The following is a 20024-nucleotide window of genomic DNA, read 5'->3' on the forward strand; positions in this document are numbered from 1 at the left end:
CGCAGGACTTGCCCCGCGGCTACCATCGCTGGTAGCGCAGAGCTGCCATCCTGCCTCAGTGAAGCGACGTCCCTGAGGTAAAAGTTTATAAAAACATCCTCTGATCTCCAGTATGCTGATTCTAGCACTTCAGCCAGACGACCAGACTTGAGGACGGCCAAAGAGGCCGCCCAGGCTCTTGACTCATGAGTTCTTGCAGAGGTGAGAGGCAAGACAGCCCTAGACTCTCCTGACTGAGCCTCCCACCAGGCATAAGCCTGCTTGATCAGTGTAGATACCCACTTGGTCAACGTGACCTTCGCAATATCCTTATCCCTAGCTGTGTTTAAGGAAATAAAGAGCAGCTTTTGGGTTTCTGAGCGAATATGCCGAGTTCGTGACAGGTAGAGGCTGAGCGACCGGACGGGACAATTAGCTAGATCTGGATCTCCAGAAGCTAAAACCGTGCTTAACGGCAAGATATGCAAAACAGGCGAAACATGACCGGGCTTCTGATTCTTAGCGAGGAAGCCGGGAATAAATTTGAGAGACAACGAACCATCCTTTTCAAAGGAAATGTCTTTCCCTAGACCGGACAAAGCATGAATTTCGCTACCTCTCCTTGAAGTAGCAAGCAAAGTTAAAAACACGGCCTTGCGAGTCAAATTAAGCAAAGTAGCCGAACGGATGGGCTCAAACTCCCCCGAGGCTAAGAAACGTAAAACCAAAAATAAGTCCCAGGCAGGGAGGTGCGATTTAACCCGAGCGGCTGTAAGGGAAGCGCCCTTCAGAACACTAGAGATCACCCCGCCAAGTGAGATCTTACGCCCCAACTGTAAAAGAGTTGAGGATATCGCCGACCTCCTTACTCTAAGGGAAGAGGGAGAACCTCCCTGCTCTGCCAACCACGCAAGGTGGTTGGCTACCTGCATGGACCTTGGTGCAAGGGGATTAACCCCGTTAAGCGCGCACCACCTAGCCCAAGCTGCCCAGTGCGAAGAGTATACCGAAGTTGTAGACTCTCTATGGGCGTGGCGGACGAACTTTACAGTAGACGCAGAGGCCCCCGCCTTAAGCAGAGCGCTTCGGATAGAATCCAGGCGTGAAGGCTCAAGAGCCGCGGATTTTCGTGGGGGATGCCTGACCGAGGCTGCACGAGGTCCCCCTTTTTCACGGCGAGAGGGATCGGAGGCCGAACTGCTAGACGCAGTAGGTCGGGAAACCAGTGCTGGCTTGGCCAAAACGGAGCGACCAGAACCAGCGCTGGCTTCTCTAAGTCTACTTTTCTGAGGACCTTTCCGAGGAGGCAAAACGGAGGGAACGCATACGCTGTCAGGTTTGCCCAACTGATTTCCAAGGCATTCACCCTCCAGGCCAGAGGATCTGGGAAGGGGGAGACAAAGAGAGGGAGCCTTGCTGAAAACCTCGTTGCGAAAAGATCGATCACCGGCTTGTCTATCTGCAACCAGAGACGATCCAGGGATTGGTGTGAGAGGGTCCACTCCGAGTGAACCACCTTGTCCCCCCTGCTCAAACTGTCCGCCAGGACGTTCAGACTTCCCTTCAGGTAAACAGCTGAAAGAAGGATGCCATGAGAGTTGCACCACGTCAGAATGAGGCAGGCTTTGTCTGACAGACTGGGAGACCGTGTCCCCCCCTGCTTGTTCACATACGACGCCACCGTCGTGTTGTCTGTGTGAATCCTGACATGTCTGCCCTCCAGCAAGGGCCTGAACGCCCGCAGAGCCAGAGAGACTGCCTCCAACTCCAGCAGATTGATGTGAAGGGAGCTTAGTGTTGAGTCCCACACCCCCGACACCATCTGCCCGTCTAGATGAGCCCCCCACCCTGACAGAGAAGCATCCGTAAAGAGCTCCTTCTCTGGCTGAGGGCACACAATGGGAACTCCCTGAAAGAGCACCGGGAGCAGCCACGCGCGAGTGGTCTCCAGAAACCACACCCCAAGAGGGATCTGAACGTTCCAATCCTGGAAAGAGAACAAACATCCGAAACACCGGACGGGAGGGAACGAAGTTCCTCCCTAGTAGAGGAAAGCTCCGACGCTAATGTCGAAACTTGCGCACTAAGTGTCAACAACAGAGAAGCTACCTCCGCATTAGCTAAACCTGGGCAAGGTGTGGAATCCGAAACACCGGAGGCCAAGCCAGAAACATTAACTTTATCTAAGGCAACTTTAGACAGAGGAGGGCTAACATGCTTGTCAGCCAAAACCGGTGACTTAGCGGAAGACGAATCAGAAGTCAAAGACGCGTCAAGTCCAGCGTTCTTACTAGACTTTCGCGAAGATTTCCTAGAAGGAGTCGCATCAGCCGAGACCTGTCTCGAACTAGGCTTCTTCAACGCACTATCTTTGAGTGCCGCTTCCGCCATTACAACAACAAACTCACAAAAATTTTCAGTCAAAAAATTTATAAGTTCGAAAGCAGCGACAAACGTCGCTAAAGTTGCGATAAATCAGAAAGATCTCACCCCACACAGCGTAGGAACAGGTGTAAAGCTTCAGGCGGTACCAAGGGGTGCATCCGAAGTCCTAAGACCAAGGTGTAAAGCTGACAACAGCAGGAGCGTACATAAAACGCGACCAGACCCTTGGATCGCTGAGAGTGGAATGATACAAATGGCGGCGTATGCGCACGCATACGGAAGTCGGACCGGTAGTTGGTCTGGCCTTATGGGATTGGTCACTCTCTTTTTTAGAGTGGTCTCCCTTGTTACCAAGGGGACGCGTACAGCGTAACCAGCACTGAACTAGAGTTAATTGCTATATGTGAGTTGGGTATAGTGTATGTAATTTAATTGCCATCTTACTGTACTTTTCACAAAGAAGGAATTCAATGTGTTTGTGAATATAGTCATATATTCATAACCCACACACACACACTGAACTGTTATCACGCAAGGACAATAACTGTTACAGTGGCGGGGATGTAGCTCAGTCGGTAGCGCGCTGGATTTGTATCCAGATGGCCGCTGTCAGCGTGAGTTCGTCCCCACGTTCGGCGAGAGATTTATTTCTCAGAGTCAACTTTGTGTGCAGACTCTCCTCGGTGTCCGAACACCCCCCCGTGTGTACACGCAAGCACAAGACCAAGTGCGCACGAAAAAGATCCTGTAATCCATGTCAGAGTTCGGTGGGTTATAGAAACACGAAAATACCCAGCATGCTTCCTCCGAAAGCGGCGTATGGCTGCCTAAATGGCGGGGTAAAAACGGTCATACACGTAAAAGCCGTGGGAGTTTCAGCCCATGAACGAACAAACTGTTACAGTGGTACCTGCAATGTGTTGTAGCCCCTCCGATGAGAGAACACCTCCCTTAAAAGGACACCCTGTGTTGTCCCTTTTTCTATTATCCTGAACAAAATGTACCTGTCATGACAGGCCACCTGCAGTGTAGGGACACCTTTGGCTGGTCCCAGGGGCGTCCTTTCATCGCAAGTACTACTGTACAAGTACTGATGTTTCAACACATCATTTTCAGTCTGCTTTCATCGCGCCTCAATTCCACTAAAAAATCGTCCCCAACAAAAACTCACTTCTCCACAATGTTCTGCAGGCGGGGCATCCATGAGGCGGCTAGGTGGCAGTTCTGCAGGAAGACCCAGCGGCTCTTGAGAATCTGGGCCTTGGAGATGAGCTCCTCCGCCCGGGGGCCCTGGCCACGCCCCAGTGAGATCATGTCCAGGTGGGTGGTGCTGCCGCGCTGCTCCTTGGCAAACCGCATCAGCTGGGACGTTGGGTCACACCCTGAGAGATCACAGAATGGGCGTGAAGTGTCTGCTGTGCAATATATGTGTACATCGGTGTTATTTTATATGCAGTCTTATATCGCGCGCTTATCTCCAGACTTGGACTCAAGGCACAGGGATCTATTTATGCCGTGTGAGATGGAATTTTTTACACAATACATCACGCATTCACATTGACCAGCAGATCGCAGCCATTTCGGCGCATATCCTACTTTTCACGGCCTATTATTCCAAGTCACACGGGTATTTTGGTGGACATTTTTTTTTATCTATGCCTATACAATTTTGCCAGGAAAGACCCTTTTGTCAATCGTGGGATCTTTAACGTGCACACCCCAATGTAGTGTACACGAAGGGACCTCGGTTTTTCGTCTCATCCGAAAGACTAGCACTTGAACCCACCACCTAGGTTAGGAAAGGGGGGAGAAAATTGCTAACGCCCTGACCGAGGGTCGAACTCGCAACCTCTCGCTTCCGAGCGCAAGTGCGTTACCATTCGGCCACCCAGTCCTAAAGTGTTTGGTGACACTATTACATTTGAAATTGAAAATCTTCAAATCGGAAAGCACTTTAGTCCCACTTTAACTTTTCTTATGGACAAAAAACATACCAGAAACTACAAATCCCCAGCTTTATCATTTCCAAATGGCAGCTAAGTGAGAAAGACTGACCAGGTGACAAGATAAAGATGAGCGGGGATTTTGCGGTGGATCCCTCGTAGATCTCCTTGAGGTCGAAGGCGCTGGTGGACAGGTACTTCTCGCCCAGCTGACCCTGCACAAAGCGCGCCATGGCCGCCACCAGCATGTCGCTGCGCAATACGCGCACCAGCACCAGCTGCTGGAACTTGCTAAGCTCATCCCACGGGAACACCTTCACCTCCATCTTGTGTGTCGGGCCGGTCAGGGTGAGGATGGGGGTGGGGGTAGGGGTGGCGGTGCCACTGCCGGTGGTGCTGGCTGTGTTTTCAGCTGTGATTTCTGCTTTTTCTTCTTCTTCTGGCCCTGATGAGTGAGCGAAAGATTTGTAATGACTAAGGGTGACTGGTTATGCCTGGATAAATCCAAAAACAAAGAGACTTCCAACGTTCCAATAACAACGTTCCAACAACTAACCTTTCTTGTGTTTTTTATTCTTTATGCCTGGATAACATTAGCAATACCTCGGCAGACCTGGATGAGTATACATTTCTGTGTGGGTATATTGGCCGCAAGATCATTTTCTATCTCTAGAATTAGTCAAAAGATCTCTATTAACATTCTGCTGCTAATGCCAGTAAGATGTTCTGACAAATGCTATCTTGAGGATGAAAGTTGCTTGTTCATTTCAATGCTTGTTATTATTCTCTCAGGTGCCAGGAAACTGGTTCGAGATAACTGTCACTTACACCATTACACACGTCACATGCACAAACAGAGCTCTGCCTCATTTGTTTAGGATTATTCTAACCATTAGGCTACTGCGCCCATTGCAGACATCTCAAACCTTACCAGCGACAAAGGGTGCCTCCATGAGCAGGAAGCAGTCAGGTGAGGCCCTGAAGGCTTGCCACTGCTGGGGGCTGGATCGCAAGGAGCGGCAAAGTCCGGCAAAGACTGGCAAGGAGGCGTCCAGGTACTGACACTGTCGCCAGGTGTTGTCCGTCACCCACTCTGGGGCTCTGCAATACCTGGCCGACTGGCGCTCGCCTCCGTCACCTTCCACCTCCAGTTGTTCCAAGGGGGTCAGGCCTGGGGTAGGCATCAAAATGTTTTGTTATGTGTGTCTTGTTACAGCTGTTGGATGTTTAACAGCAGGTTGCTTTCACTTATTCTCATGGATATTTCAAATGGGCATTTTTCTGTGAAGAAGCTTTTTAGTCCACCTAGCAACTAGTAAGCTGAGAATACAACACTACTGCAAGCCAAAATAAGTGTTAAACTCCAGTAACATGACTGGAGACAAAAAAACACATAAATTTTGCTAAAATAATACCAAAAAAATAAACTGAAATAATAATAGAATAATACCCAATATTCCTAACCTTCGATCCCTACAGCTGCAAAATTGTTCTGCAGACTCAAACAACAAACTTGTGTTAACACACTGCTAAGATTTCTCCACTGACCATTGTGTTTCTTGAGGAGCTCCTCATCTGCCATGCTGGCCATGACATTGCCCTGGAGGAAGATGTGCCACTCCGTGTCCTGGATGACCCCCAAGCCGTCGCTGCTGCTCTCAAGGTCGTTGCTAAGGTCCTCTGCCATGACAGAGTGCGAGGGGCTGGCGAGTCCTGTACGATCACTGCCACTGTCACCTCCAGTATTTTCCCCTGACGGAGGGTCATCGGCTTCTCCAGGCTGTTGAGAAAAGGGTCAGGGTCAGGTATTGAGTGGTTGAACACGACTGTGTGTGACAGTTCTTTCAGCTCAGACGTAACTCTCTTAATATACTCAGCAGTTAAGTAAATAATTGGAATCCATGCTACATCTAAGCTGTGCAGGCACAGAAACGGTCTTCACAGGCAAATATCCCTGGGTTTGCTACTATTAACATTTCATTCAAACCTCTTCAAACATACCTTTCCTCTTAAGTCACATACAAAACAAATTATCTCTAAATAATATTTCACAAAAGACAAGGGAAAAGGTGTGGGGTGGGGGTGGTTTGTGAATAGTTAAAAAACAAAATATTAAAAAGACTAGACTACAAAAGAGAAAAATAAAATCCCATCAACAGAATGAAATTAAAACCCTTTCAAAGAAAATGACCAGCACAAACCTTTTCCACCTCCTCCTTATCAACGCCACCATCACCAGCACCTTCAACGCCGCTATCACTACTCCCTTCAGCCTTGACCTTGCTTTCCTTCTTCTCGCTCTCGCTGGTGGGAAGTGACATCATGGAAGAGGCGGCGGTCTTGGCGGGGTCGACGCCTTGCGTGTTGGCTCGCATGATGCTGGCGCAGAGCAGGAAGGAGAAGGTGAGCTGGTGGCCGGAGAAGAGACCGACGGAGACGATGCGGTAGATGCTGTGCGTCAGGCGCTCCGTCATATTCTGCAGGTGCTGGAGCAGCTCTTCATCACCTGAAGAAGAACAGAAGAATAAGAAAGGTTAAACAGCATTCACAAAACCTGCTTCAAAAGTCTTTCTGTTGAAGTATGGAGAAAAAAAATCAAGAAAGAAAAGTCAGCGTCAAAGGAAATCTCAGAAGCAGCACTGACACAGTGGCATTTCTTCACAAATCTTACATCCACACTGATCTTTATATGCAAGGCACATGATAACAACATTGGATTAAGATACAGAAACAAATCTTCAACAATTGACTTACATTTTACAGAAACTACTGTGCCAAATTTTAACATTTCTATAGCCTTCTTTGATGCAGAACATTATTGAAATATTGGTCTCATTTCCCTCTCCACAGTCACACACCTGAACAAACTTTTGACACACCAGTAACTGTTGTAAAACGGTCAGTCTGTGTTCACAGTGCATTCATGATTTTATCAAACATTTCAGCAAACAAATCTAAAGATAGAATCAACTTACTCATATCAGGACTCTTCCTGTCACTGGAAACCTGCATATTACTCTCCAGGTCTTCCATGGAGTCGTGCAAGGTGTGATTGACACCAGACCCAAAGGCAGCAGTGGCAGCAGAGGACGCGATGGACGCAGTGTCGGCAGACGAGTTGGAGATACAGGAAGCAAACATGCGCTGGAACCAGGAGAGGGAGTACTGGTACATCACGTCCATACTGGCCAGCTCCGCCAGCACAAAGTACAGCACTGCTCCTCGCCGTGCAACCTGCAGCAGTTGGAAAGCAGAATGCAGAAATGTACACACAAAAAGAGAATAAAATGATGAACAAAATAATACAGAACAACACCCAACAAACAAAAATTCCATTTGCAGTATTCTTGACCACCAATGGTGCAATATTTTTCGTAGCAACTCTCACCCCCACATGCGATGATACTCATACCCTCCCCCCAACTCGCACACCTCTCTCTCTTCTGAAAGTCATCCAGAGTGAATTATAAACAAGCCTGACTAACAATAATAATTCACACCAAACAAAACAAAAGAGGCACTAACAGGCAGGTATTTTTTTCGTGCACTGTTGATGCTCTTCTCTGTCACTTCAGACTGTGAGACGCGAGCAGAGATCTCCTGGTTCTTGCCTTTACTCTGCTGCAATGTCTCCACTAGGTCCTGGTCGTCCAGAATGTGACCTGTACACACAGCAAAACAACCGGTTCAAGTTCTTGATCCTCTGGTTATGAATACAATAATTAAAAGTACAGACTATGCTGTGCGATATGAACATGGGTGCAACACTCATGAGTGCTATCCAGGTGTATTTCTGTATGCTTATCTCCCCTTTGAAAGTGACAAAAGTCAGACATGAGATAATGAAATTGTGTATGAAAATGGAAAATTTTAATAGTAAATTTTCATTTGATTAATATACTTACCCAATTCTCATAAATGCATTGACTCCAATCTCACATGCTAGATGTCGAAAAACTACTCAAATTACCTGCCCTTGCTGTGCGAGATACCCTGCCGAGAACAAAGGAGAGCCAAGCTCATTGTTCCCCGACCGCTGTGCGAGAGACTGGCCCCAGCCGCCAAAACCGGTCTGACCAGTTTGAACCAACCCGCGACGAGTGCGGGCAGCTAACACAGCCCCCTGCTGACGTCCAGTAGCCCCACCGCCCACCCACCCCGAGGGGGGACGGTTGCCGGGCAAGGACAATAGAGGCAAAGACTGAGAAGACAGTCCAACAGCGCCCACCCGATCCCGCCCAGATGGCGGGAAAGGGTGGGCCGCCGTCACAGCCCCCACCCGATCCTGCCCTGAGGGCGGGAAAGGGTGGGCCACTGACACAGCCCCCTGCCCCCATTGAGGCAGAGTGGGAACCAGCCCAGGCTGTGACTTACCGTGCGCCCCCACTCCCCCTTCCAAACGGTAAAGGGGCTGCATGCCCGACTCAGCTGTGCTAAAAGCAAGGAGAGCGGGCAGAGACAGGCGGGGAGCAGGCCCCCTCTCCCAACGGAGAGAGTGCTCGTAAACAACCCCGTACTACCAGAGGCAGAAAAGGCTGAACCAAACTGGCCATTTGCACCAGACCATGGTGCGAAGCAGGACCACCCCCCCCCCCCATCCCCCAACACACTGAGAAATACCGGAGGTAATCAGAGTGGTCAGAGGCAGGTAGGGAGCAGGCCCCCCCTCCCGAAAGGAGAGGGTGCTCGCGAACAACCCAGAGCCACCAGTCAAAAAAGGGCTGAACCGAACTGGCCATTTGCACCAGACCACGATGCGAAGCTGCCAAGGAGTACGCCACCACAGTGGGCGCGCCAATCGTGCCTGAAACAGCTGAGAAATAAACACATATTTCATCGTTAAGTCCCCCGAAAGTGGAAGACACTGACTGGTTCTCCTTAAGAAGAGAGGAGGGCTGGAAAGAAAAAACGAAACCTTATCCGCACGAACAGCTACTACAAAAGCAATACTACTCGAAGTGTCGACGACCCGCACAGAGGTTTCTAAAAAGGGCTAACAGCCTTTTTCACTTCCTGCCTTGCCCTAAGTTACTGCTTGCTATCGGCCATCTTGTAAATGGCCGAAATCGTAGTCCACTAGAAAAGTAAATTTCTGAAGCGGCTGTAAACAAGCAGCTAACAAACAACAATTCAATTCAATAAAAAGGGCAGGTCTCACCAAAAGAAAGGCGAACAGGTAAAGGCCCCCCCAAGCCCATAACGTCACAAAGACAAGGGCTAGGGAAAGCCAAGTGAGCAGACGAATTCCGCACGTCTAACGTGTGTCGTCGAAAGTCGAGAATGATTCTTCCGGATGCCGGCGCTCACGTGGTGCACGGTGGGTTATGGGTAACCAGGTGGGACAGGGCATAGCAACGGCTATGGCGTCTGTTTTTAGCTTGGTTACCACCCTTGCAAGGGCAGGTAATTTGAGTAGTTTTTCGACATCTAGCATGTGAGATTGGAGTCAATGCATTTATGAGAATTGGGGTAAGAATATGTAATTTAATTAAAAATATTAATATAATAAAATAACATTAAAAAAAGCCTGAACGCACACAAAAACCTTTCAAAATTATGTGATATCGTGCAATCTGGGAGATCTCAAGAATAATCTCTGGAGCTTTGTAAAATGCCATCTCATGCCTGAAAGTGCAACGATATGCAGTGCTTATCAAATGATGTGGGAGGCAGTTTACTTCGTGTACACAACTGAAACTTCTGCTGACTTCTGCTTACGGAATAAACAATTAACACTGAGTCCTAGCTAGTAGTGATTTTGGAATTGAAGGCCTTATGCGTAAAATGTTGTGCTGTATGAAACGGCAACATGGATTTCAAATACAGTGATCTGCTGCAGCGACTGTGAAAACTGGTTTTGTAAGGCTGAAGTTTATCACATAAAGATTAGTACATGTATACAATGTACAACAACAAAAAACAAACTAATGTGTAAATAAATTAAAATGGAGGATGGATGTTGTATCATTTTAAAAAAGAAAAGCGTTACTGCGGTGCGCTAAAGTTGCAACAAGAGATGTTCACACTATCATCCTAAGGGAATGGATGATGAAGAAAATAAATCGGAGGGAGGGGAGGGGGGCTGGGCTGTAAAGGAGAAAGGAGAAGAGGGAGGGGAAGTGTGCTGGGTGGAGGAAAGTATTGGGGCAGAGACAAACAATTCAAATTTTGATTCTCACAAAACCACAAACTAAAGCAATTTTATGTCAAGTTAACACATGTTTTAAACATCAAGCAAACATTCACATTCTCTTGGTGTAACTCATTTTGGACAGGTCTATCCTAACGGATACAATGTTTTTAATTAAAAAAGGTGCAGATGTATCTAATGATGAAACTTAAATAAATCCATGCACAAAATATGTGAAAACGTTGACATTAATTTTCAGAAAATTACTTTCCAATTCCTCTGACACGTCAGAAAATCTACACAATTTTCATTGCAAGACATGTTAGCGAGCTGTTGAGTTACAAATGCATATACCTATAACAAAAGAAATGGTCGATGTTAAAAAAAAAATGTCTGCCGTTTTCACACTTTTGTCCAATCTGAGTAAACATTGATCTGTATGATAGACACAAAAGCAGCCACTGCACATCACACTGATAATTCATAAGCAACATTGATAGTAAGTAACATGTTCAAGTTAGTTATTTATGAAGCACGTCAAACTCTAAACAACATTTCCCATAAAAGCAATACAAACCCGCTGCAGTGGCATACTCTTCCCCTGTATCAGTAAGCATTGCAGGAAAAGAACACTATTTAGCATTTGAACCGTTAAAAATAACCATCGTTCAGTACTCTGCTCCACTGTAACAACCGCATAAGTCGTGCAAACTAGAAAACCAGGTCTAGCTGTTTCCATGTGCTACAGAGCAGAATATTTCCTTGTTGTCTCTGAAAGAAACACATGAAACACAAGCAAAAATAGCAGTGAAGATTTTTCACATCACTATAAGCATGTGGCAAAACACAGATTGACATGGTGCACAAGCCTTTGCATGACAATCTCCATGGTGAAACAATGGCACATTTCACTCAAAAAATTAAATCTGACGTGTGAAAAGGTGCACATAAAGCCAAACAGTTTTCTCAAAAGAGATTGAGCACACCTGCGGAATCAATAAGGGCTAACTGCAGGACAACATAAACCACCATCCTTTTACAATAAACAATTTTCTGGAAGAAAGTCTTGCACTTAGATATGCAACTCAAAAATCAGTAAACATTCAATGACCCAACATCTAGCAAACATTTAGCTATAAACTCAACTCTCCATAAATTTCTTCTGTTCTTAACCTTAAGACCGTCACCAAACCCTGATTTCAGTCCAAAGAAGGGCTATCCAAACAGTCCACAATCATACCACAGGTCTTCTGTTCTACCCTCATCTCAAAGCTTTTACAATCTACAATCAAGACCTTACCTTCAGTTTTCTGCAGCAGACTGAGGGACTTGTCCTCCAGGTCTCTCAACAGCTGCTTGTCACCAGCTATGCTCTCCAGCAGTTCACGTCGCTGGCTTTCCAGCTGTGGCCGCTCCTGAAGGCACACAGAAAATAACACAATGGGTCTGTAAAACAGTTACTACAGTGTTTTCTTCCAAAGACGGAGTACAGCTACCTTCTTCTTCTTCTTCATTCATTTGCTGAACCTCCCATGGCTTTTACGTGTATGAATGTTTTTACCCCGTCATTTAGGCAGCCATACGCCTCTTTCGGGGGAGAGTTCAGCTACCAATATGGTGGGAGGATTGAAAATGAGACACACACACACATGCAATCTCTCTCTCTCATTCACTGTACTTACCTACCGGTTCACTCAGATATGCACATCTGTAACTACCCTCAACAATACACATACACACACACACATACACACACACACAGAGACACAGACACACACACACACACACACACACACACACACAGACACACCAATCCTTGCACACATATCCATCCTTCCCTGACCTGTCTGACGACGACAGAGAGAAGCTGTTCCTGTAGACCGTCAAAAGTGACGGTGAAGTTGATGATGTTCACCTGGATGAACACACCTGGCAGGAAGTGGGGGTTGGCCATCCCTGTCGCCATGTACAGTCTGCACACACACACACACACATACACACAACTATTACATCACTAGAACTTGCTAAAGTTACATTCTGTGAAAACACAACCGTCATAACTCTACAACTGCAATCAGATTATCTCTGCCTATGCCAATCCCAAGTCAGATGTGACAAGAGCAGGGTGGTGTGTGTTACCGTCCCCACCCTGTAAAACTCCCAGGAGTGAGTTTGGGCCAAAGTACGGTAATAGCCCAATACAAATCTAACATGTCAATTCAAAGGTTCGCAAGAGCATACCAATAGACAACAGTAGTCAACAAACAGCCCTCTAAAACCCGCCGGTGTCTCACCAGCAGCAGCTCTTGAATGTTTGAACTATAAATAGCTCTGTACGTGCTCAAGGCCAGCAGGCGTTGCTGTGACAAAGAAAGACTGCTGTGTCACCATGTCACATACACAATAATGCGTATCCAGCTGCACTGCAAACCAGCCAGCCAACCCACCTGAAGTTGGTGTTGAATTCAATCTCTGTGTCTCCCAGCTTGATCACCTGTTGTCCGCCTCGCCTGGTGGTCTCCTGCATGATGATGGGGCGCAGCGCAGGATCTATCTCCTCGCCCACGTCCTGTAAGCGTACACAATTCAAATCAATGCTTCTCCACACCATCACAGGCTACAAATTAGATAGTCAAGGTAGGAGTTGAAAAATGGGACAGTCAAAATGATCAATACAAAATAACACCACTAAACACAACAGAAAGCAAGTTATGCGATCTCTTAGCACCTAAACGTGTGGAACAAAAAGAAAACAAGAAGAAAAAAAACCCAGTTAAAAGAATAAATACCAAAGGGAAAGTAGCGCTCACAATGCAACAGTAAGCAAGAGTTACATGAACTGATCACCTAGCACATCAGGTTCTAAGAAGCATAAAATAAAACTAAAAAATGTATTTTTTACAAGTAAAATGACTATTTCTAAGAATACTCACCTCAATTTAACTAATAGGAGTTACCTTACTTACGAGTGCTAGACTGAGAAGCGTCCTATGTTACCAGTACTAGACTGTAAACAAGGTCGCTAACTCTAGATTTCCGTCGGTATACCATTTAGGGGAGTAGTCTCCCTTTGTCGGTAGTACCTCTCTGCGCATGTGCCAATGCCCATAATCCCCAGTTTCAATTCGAAGCTATTAAGTCAATAGCGGGGTAGGTGGGAGGGTCTCTGGTTAAATTGAGGTGAGTATTCTTAGAAATAGTCATTTTACTTGTAAAAAATACATATTTCTTTCGAATACATCACCTCAATTTAACTAATAGGAGAATAGATAACAGGCTGGAGGGTTGACTTTCGATCGGTAATCTAGTGTCACCTCACCCGACTCAGCCCATTTGTCCGGAATCCCCCCTGTAAAATCGGGGGAAGAAAAGGATAGATCATCGGACTGAGAAGCAAGAAATCCTGAGTCGGGCGAGTGGCAAGTTGCATTGTTGCCACTGTGTCAACTTGCTCCAGAAAGGGACAATCGAAAGAAAGTCCCACCTGTCAATGTAGAGCTGGTTTCTACTCGATGGTCGTTACTATTCCTCTGATCACTTGTCTTTATCAATGTTGGGTTATGGTTATGACTTGCCATTATGCGCCTTGAGCGACCCAACTCCCCAGCAACGTAAAGTTCTGCAGGCGGATCAGGTGAACGACCTAAAAGATGAGGAATGGTCAGAGATAACAATTCCTCTAATACCTTGAACTTATCACCAAGGTGCGTCTCTGCGACTGATCCTCCATTTAAGGGAGATTGACAGAGTTTCCAGAGATCCTGTAGAATTCTGGTCTGAGGCACCACTTTCCATGGCAAACAATTGTGCCAGTCGCATGAATGAATATATATATCCTCTCTGAATTTACCTCTCTAATGAGGATGGTAGGCACAGATACCAGTGTAAATTCAGGCTGACTTAGCTGTTCCTCCTGCATGACAGGAAGTAAGCGCAAGTGCGCTCAGCAGTACGGTCACTGTCTGCACCTTTCCTGTGCCTGTCTCAACGCATGTGGGGGCTATAAGCCTACCCTTAATGGTTATAGGTACCATTTGTCCTAGAATAGCCAGTGAAAGACAGCCAGCTGTATTGCCTTTACCCAAGGGGAAAACCTGCTTCTTACTTTGAAATTCCACACTTATAGCGTGAGGGGGTCCCCAGTGACCATGGGCATCTCTGAGCCCTTATTGGCTGAATGACCGCTCTTGTCTTACTCAAGAGGGTGCCATGCCTGGCATGCAACTCACTGAGAGGTCCCATTTGTGATTTCAGCAGGACCGTTTACTGGCTTGATCAGCCAGGTCCTTGATCTAGGTTTTCTGTAAACATGGTTGTAGGTGGCATCTGCTGGGTTGTCTGCCCAGCATAGGTTTTGTGGGTTCTGGGACACTCCAGATTTCTGTAGAGCTCACAAGTTCTTAGATGACTATGCAGTGATGTTCTCCGGCCTATGGCCGAAGGTGCACTATCTTGGGCTGATGCAAAGTTCTGCCCCCTGGTAGTTGAACTCACAAAGATGTCTTATGTTGTGATCTCAGTAGTACTTCTGCCTAGATCACCCAAGTCCATATCTGGATTATCAGTAGGCGTGGCTGCGGGCGGCAAGTGTTGCATTGTCTGACCAGCATAGCTTTGTGAGCTCTGGGGCACTTCAGCTGTTTGTGGAGCTGAGCTCTAGGGTGACTATGCAGAGTTGTTTTCAGGCCCCTGCCTGAGGCAGGAGGTGTACTCTCTTGGTCTGATGCATAGTTCTGACTTGACAAAGGTCTTAGTCAGCACCCGAGTTGCCACGTTTCTCGCCCAAAAACGACGCGTAGCCGTAGACTGGGAGTGAGTGAGATAGGCTGGTGTGGTATTCCTGGCTCCAGCTAGGATCTCACTGTGTCTCTACCTCAGGCTCTTCGAGCGAGGGAGAAAAGGCTGGTGTGGTATTCCTGGCTCCAGCTAGGATCTCACTGTGTCTCTACCTCAAGCTCTTAGAGTGACACAACTTATACTCACCCAATAACCTTGTGTCACCGTAGACTGGGAGCGAGGGAGATAGCCTTGTGTGGTATTCCTAGCTCCTGCTAGGATCTCACTGTGTCTCTTTCCTCCAGCTCCTTTAGCTTTTGAGTCCAGGCATCTGAGAGTCTACATATGGATGGGATGGACACATTCACCCACTGTCAAAGGTATTGCCGCACTCATTATGCCTTTCGGGGGAGGAATACCTCTAGGTCTTATCTCTGTGGTCCAGGGATCTTAGAGCGCCAGTTGTAAGAGGCAAACGAAGCTTGTCCAATTCAAGGTTCGGTTGGAAGGGGTGGCTGAGCCTTCCCAAATCCAAGTGTGTCTGTGGCCGTACCCAATACCCCTAAAGGTAGAGGAAGCTCTTCTTGTTCCAGGAAAATTTGACTCAATGATGGAGGGACGTATGGTTTACCCAGTCCAAGATGTCTGGCAGCACTAATCAATCCGCATGGGCTGAGAGGTCCTCCTTGATCTATGAAATCTGGCCCATGGATCTCATAGTGCGGATGGCTGGCCAGACCTCAGACTATCTCTCAGTGTCCTTCCTGGAAAGTCCATGGAAAAAACGGGCGGAGTCACCTCGGGAGACATTCCCTCTTTAGTCAAGTCTGTCCGTCTCTGAAGCATGACGTAGGTTGAGTGCTGTCCCTGTTGAAGGGTTTTGCCTTGACTTGGTTTGTTTGCTTAACGCCCAGCCGACCACGAAGCGCCATATCAGGGCGGTTCTTGACTTGGTCCAAGGATGATAACCATGAGGTTTTGTAGCCTAAGGACTGCCTGACCCTGGGGTAGGTTGTCTTCCAAAAGCTGCTGATCATCTCAGGGGCACCTGCCCAGTGATCTTAAACGGCCCATCCCTTCTCTAGGACGTCTACTGTCGTCTCTCCTGTTGATGCTTCTGCCAGAGTTGTTACCATTATCAGTCGAGATGTGACCTGTTACAGGTGTCGGACATCCTCTGTTGAGTGTCGACTGTACAATCTGACATTTCTATCATCATCCCCTGGCTGATGCGGGTGTCAGATGACATTCAGGAAGAAGGGGCAACTCTTACAAGTTGTTACGCTGAGTCCGTCCACAGGTCATGAAAGCATTCTGTACTTGACGATCTCAGAGCACTTCTTCCCCCGTCTCTGCGTTATCTCCAACAGCTCCCCGCCTTGTGATGTAGCCTGAACATGCTCACCCGTGTTGCCCGACGCTTGTATGGCAAGATTCTTGGGCCTGTTACCCTGTTGAACAAGCTCCACTCCAAGTGTGAGTGATCTTCAGAGTCGTTTCCTCAGGCAAATGTCTTGAGACACTTTGATTCCTCTTATCTTGGTACGCAGTGTCTGTCTTGTATCTGTGTATCCGAAGGACACATCTAGAGACCTCAAGAGCTTGCCGTATGCATGGAAACTGATGTGACTACTATACCCTGTTCAGTTGTCCACCGCTGTTTGACTGGTGATCTGTATGCAGATTGCAGGTGCCATCTTGTTACTGGTAGGGCGGCTCCCCGGTGTGAAGGTTGTAGCCTCTAACCATTAGCTCTCCATTCCAGGTGATGAAGATAACTAGGAGGCTCTAGGCATTCTCCTCACACTCCCAGACTTCTGTGTAGCCGGGCACTGCTGAATATGGTCAGGCGTGAAGTGTTGGTCTAGTTCCAAGAGCGTTAAACATTAGGTCTTCCTCAGTCCGTCAGGAGGTGGTAGACAGGCAAAGGGGGGGCGGGAGCTGTCCTTCCGGTGCTGAAGCATCGCTACAGGCAGTTTGCAGCACTGAATACTGGTAGTCAAAATGCATGAAGCCACCATCATGATGGGGAACCCTGGCAAAGATAGTGGTGGGAGGGGCCCAGTCCTGTCAACAGCCGTGTTTCGGGGTCACCTCAAGGGAGAGGTTGCAGACGAGGCTGTAGCTACCTCAGGGAGATTCTAATCATGTTACGCCCAGTGGACGTCTTGCCTGACAGCTGGAGGGTCTGTCATAAGCTGTCGCAACGATCCTGGGAGTTATCAGGGCGAAAAGGAAGCCTGTCTCTTCCTGTGCTTACTGGAGGTATTCCCCCAGAGCGCCCGACATTGTCTGTTTGGTAATGTCTACGTATATATCAAATACATGTCAATATGACTTAATTCCCCCTCGTACTGATAACGGCATGGATGTGCCAAGAGTTTATCCAGTACCTTTCTCATGAGAGTAGCCGCTCTGTCTAGGAGGCATAGTTAATTGTGTGTTGTAACAACATCCGTTTAGCAAATATGTTATATTTTCCATAATATGAAATGATAAACATTGTATCCCTTGTATGAACCTGACTAGAGCCAGTGTTATTTAAGGGCGGCCTCTTATTGTTAGGTCCTGTTGTCTACTTCTGAGAACCTAGTCGTAGGATTAGGTGACAACAGTAGAGATGTGGCCTTGTTAAAGGTCAAAGGCTTAGGTTTTGCCTACGAACCAGGAATAAGTAGAGGCATGACAACATTATAGGAAGCTCCCCTGTGAGTATTATTCAGAGCCTTGCTCGATCTTGCATGTTGTGAAAACTCAGCTGAGTGTAATACTCATGTGTTAACAACCAAGTTTATTCATGCCCCTAAGGCATGGTTTCAACTGTATATTATTCATAACATGTCATTCAAGTGTAATGTACATCAATTGTGCACTGGAACAGAACATAAGTATATGTGTGCCTGTTCTAATTGAATTTGAAGAGCTGTCTCCTGGCACTGTGGTATCAACAGATTTTAGCTGAGTGTAAATCTCAAAGTGTAAACACTTGAGTTTATCCATAAGTTAAATCTTTTACCACTCAGATAGCTGATTTAAACACTCCATGAAAATGGAATTTGTAACATCAACTGACTTCTTTGATACCCTTTGCCAAGAAAAAAGGATTATATCCCAAAAAGATGTCCCATCTGTGTTTGCATACACTTTAATTCTTCCTTGTCAATTTGAAATTTTATTATTTTTATTTTTTTTAAATATATATTTATATATATATAATGTGTATGTATGCACGCATACAAGTTTACAAGTTAATCAAGTTAAGTTGGCAAGGAAAGTATTCTTTATCCAATTTGAAGAAGTACCACCACGTGGTCTCTGTGAGTCCACCATGATCATCTGATAAAAATACCAAAACCATAATCTGCCAACCGCAGAAAACATCGTTTCCCAGAAACATAGGAGAGAGAATTACTTGCCTTTCTCTGAGAGTAAAGGAAGTTCCCTCCGTAATATTCCCGGAGGCGCATATCTCAATCTCAGTGTTTGGTTTTCTTTCCAAGCGGGCGAGGTTTGTTGTTGTTATTCTTCGATACAACCCGCTTTCAGTTCTATCAGCGTTCAAGCGTACTGCGGTCCGTATCTACGCTGCCCGCAAAAGTCATCGCAGTTTGTAATGACCGAAGTATTCATACGCCATATGTAACATTCGCGGGCGCTCTGTGCCTTCAGTTCAATCAGCGTTCAAGCGTACTGCGTTCCGTATCTACGCTGCCCGCAAGAGTCATCGCAGTTTGTAATGACAGAAGTATTCATACGCCGTATGTAACCTTCGCGGGCGCTCGGTACTTTGTACGCCTAAAAATTCGGATCAGAAATGCGCTTCCGGTCGGGATAACGCGCATGGTAAACCTCGCTGTAGTTGATAAAAAGCTGTTAAAACGCAAAAAACTTCCGGGTAATTTCGAAGTTGAAGGTCTTGTTCGTATTCCTACATTGATGTGTAGGGTGACCTGCCGTTGCTTTCCATAGAAAGCGGCAAGGTAAGTTATCGTTCGCGGAGTTCTATTGCGCCAATGAAACCGGTCCAACCGCTGTAAATATCTGTTCGACATTCGTAACGACTGAGTAAAGAATAGTTGTCGTTCAATTGCATGTTCACTAGTTAAAAAGACAAGTAACGGAGCCTGTTAGGCTCTGTGTGTCAACAAGGTATCATTGATGATTGAAGTACCTTCTACTTATGACCAAGTAACTTTGTTACATTTTTAAGCCGTTTCACTTTCATTTTCACGGTTCGTTACGTTGTTCAACGTGATGAATCATTGAATGTATACGGGCGTAGTAATCGAAAATTTTTAATTAAATTTTCATTTGATTAATATACTTACCCGAGTCACATATTAGCATTGACGCAGTCGAGATGCTAGGTAGACTGAAAAAACGCTATCCCGTCTATAGTATAAGGGAAGCAACCCAAGCAAAAAAGTAGCAAGCTTGCTACCCTGGGTTGCCTCCCGTAGCGTGCATCACGCCACAGATCTCGTACCCAATACGAGACACCCTCATTCGACTTCTAGAATACAAAGAAACTAAAAGCGGGGAAGGTGGGAGGGAATTACCTATGTGACTCGGGTAAGTATATTAATCAAATGAAAATTTAATTAAAAATTTTCGATTAAATTACATATTCTTACTCCGAGTCACATATTAGCAGATAACTCCAACAAGGTGGTGGGTAAGATCAAAAAGTTCAAACTCACTCTAAAGTTCTGGAGAGACAAAAGCCAGCTGCCGCCAAGGAAGGAACAGGCCGAGACCCATCCTGACAGAGGGCAGCAATGTCTGCAGAACCTGATAAGACAAAATCCTAG

The 20024-nt window shown here is 46.6% G+C and overlaps 1 protein-coding gene across 1 annotated transcript in view; it reads right to left on the bottom strand.

The window, feature by feature from the left end:
* Positions 1-20024, bottom strand: part of LOC138953122 (dynein axonemal heavy chain 6-like) — a 141426-nt gene that overhangs the window by 20425 nt on the left and 100977 nt on the right. Inside the window, exons 64-73 of the mRNA XM_070324913.1 lie at positions 12885-13006; positions 12281-12410; positions 11738-11852; positions 7833-7969; positions 7283-7541; positions 6509-6813; positions 5856-6087; positions 5239-5478; positions 4420-4752; positions 3536-3746 (exon numbers count right to left, since the gene is read on the bottom strand). Of these exons, the coding sequence (XP_070181014.1) occupies positions 3536-3746; positions 4420-4752; positions 5239-5478; positions 5856-6087; positions 6509-6813; positions 7283-7541; positions 7833-7969; positions 11738-11852; positions 12281-12410; positions 12885-13006 (2084 nt within the window). The remainder of the gene's footprint in view (positions 1-3535; positions 3747-4419; positions 4753-5238; positions 5479-5855; positions 6088-6508; positions 6814-7282; positions 7542-7832; positions 7970-11737; positions 11853-12280; positions 12411-12884; positions 13007-20024) is intronic.

This window comes from Littorina saxatilis, linkage group LG17, assembly GCF_037325665.1.
Source record: "Littorina saxatilis isolate snail1 linkage group LG17, US_GU_Lsax_2.0, whole genome shotgun sequence".
Classification (NCBI taxonomy): domain Eukaryota; kingdom Metazoa; phylum Mollusca; class Gastropoda; order Littorinimorpha; family Littorinidae; genus Littorina; species Littorina saxatilis.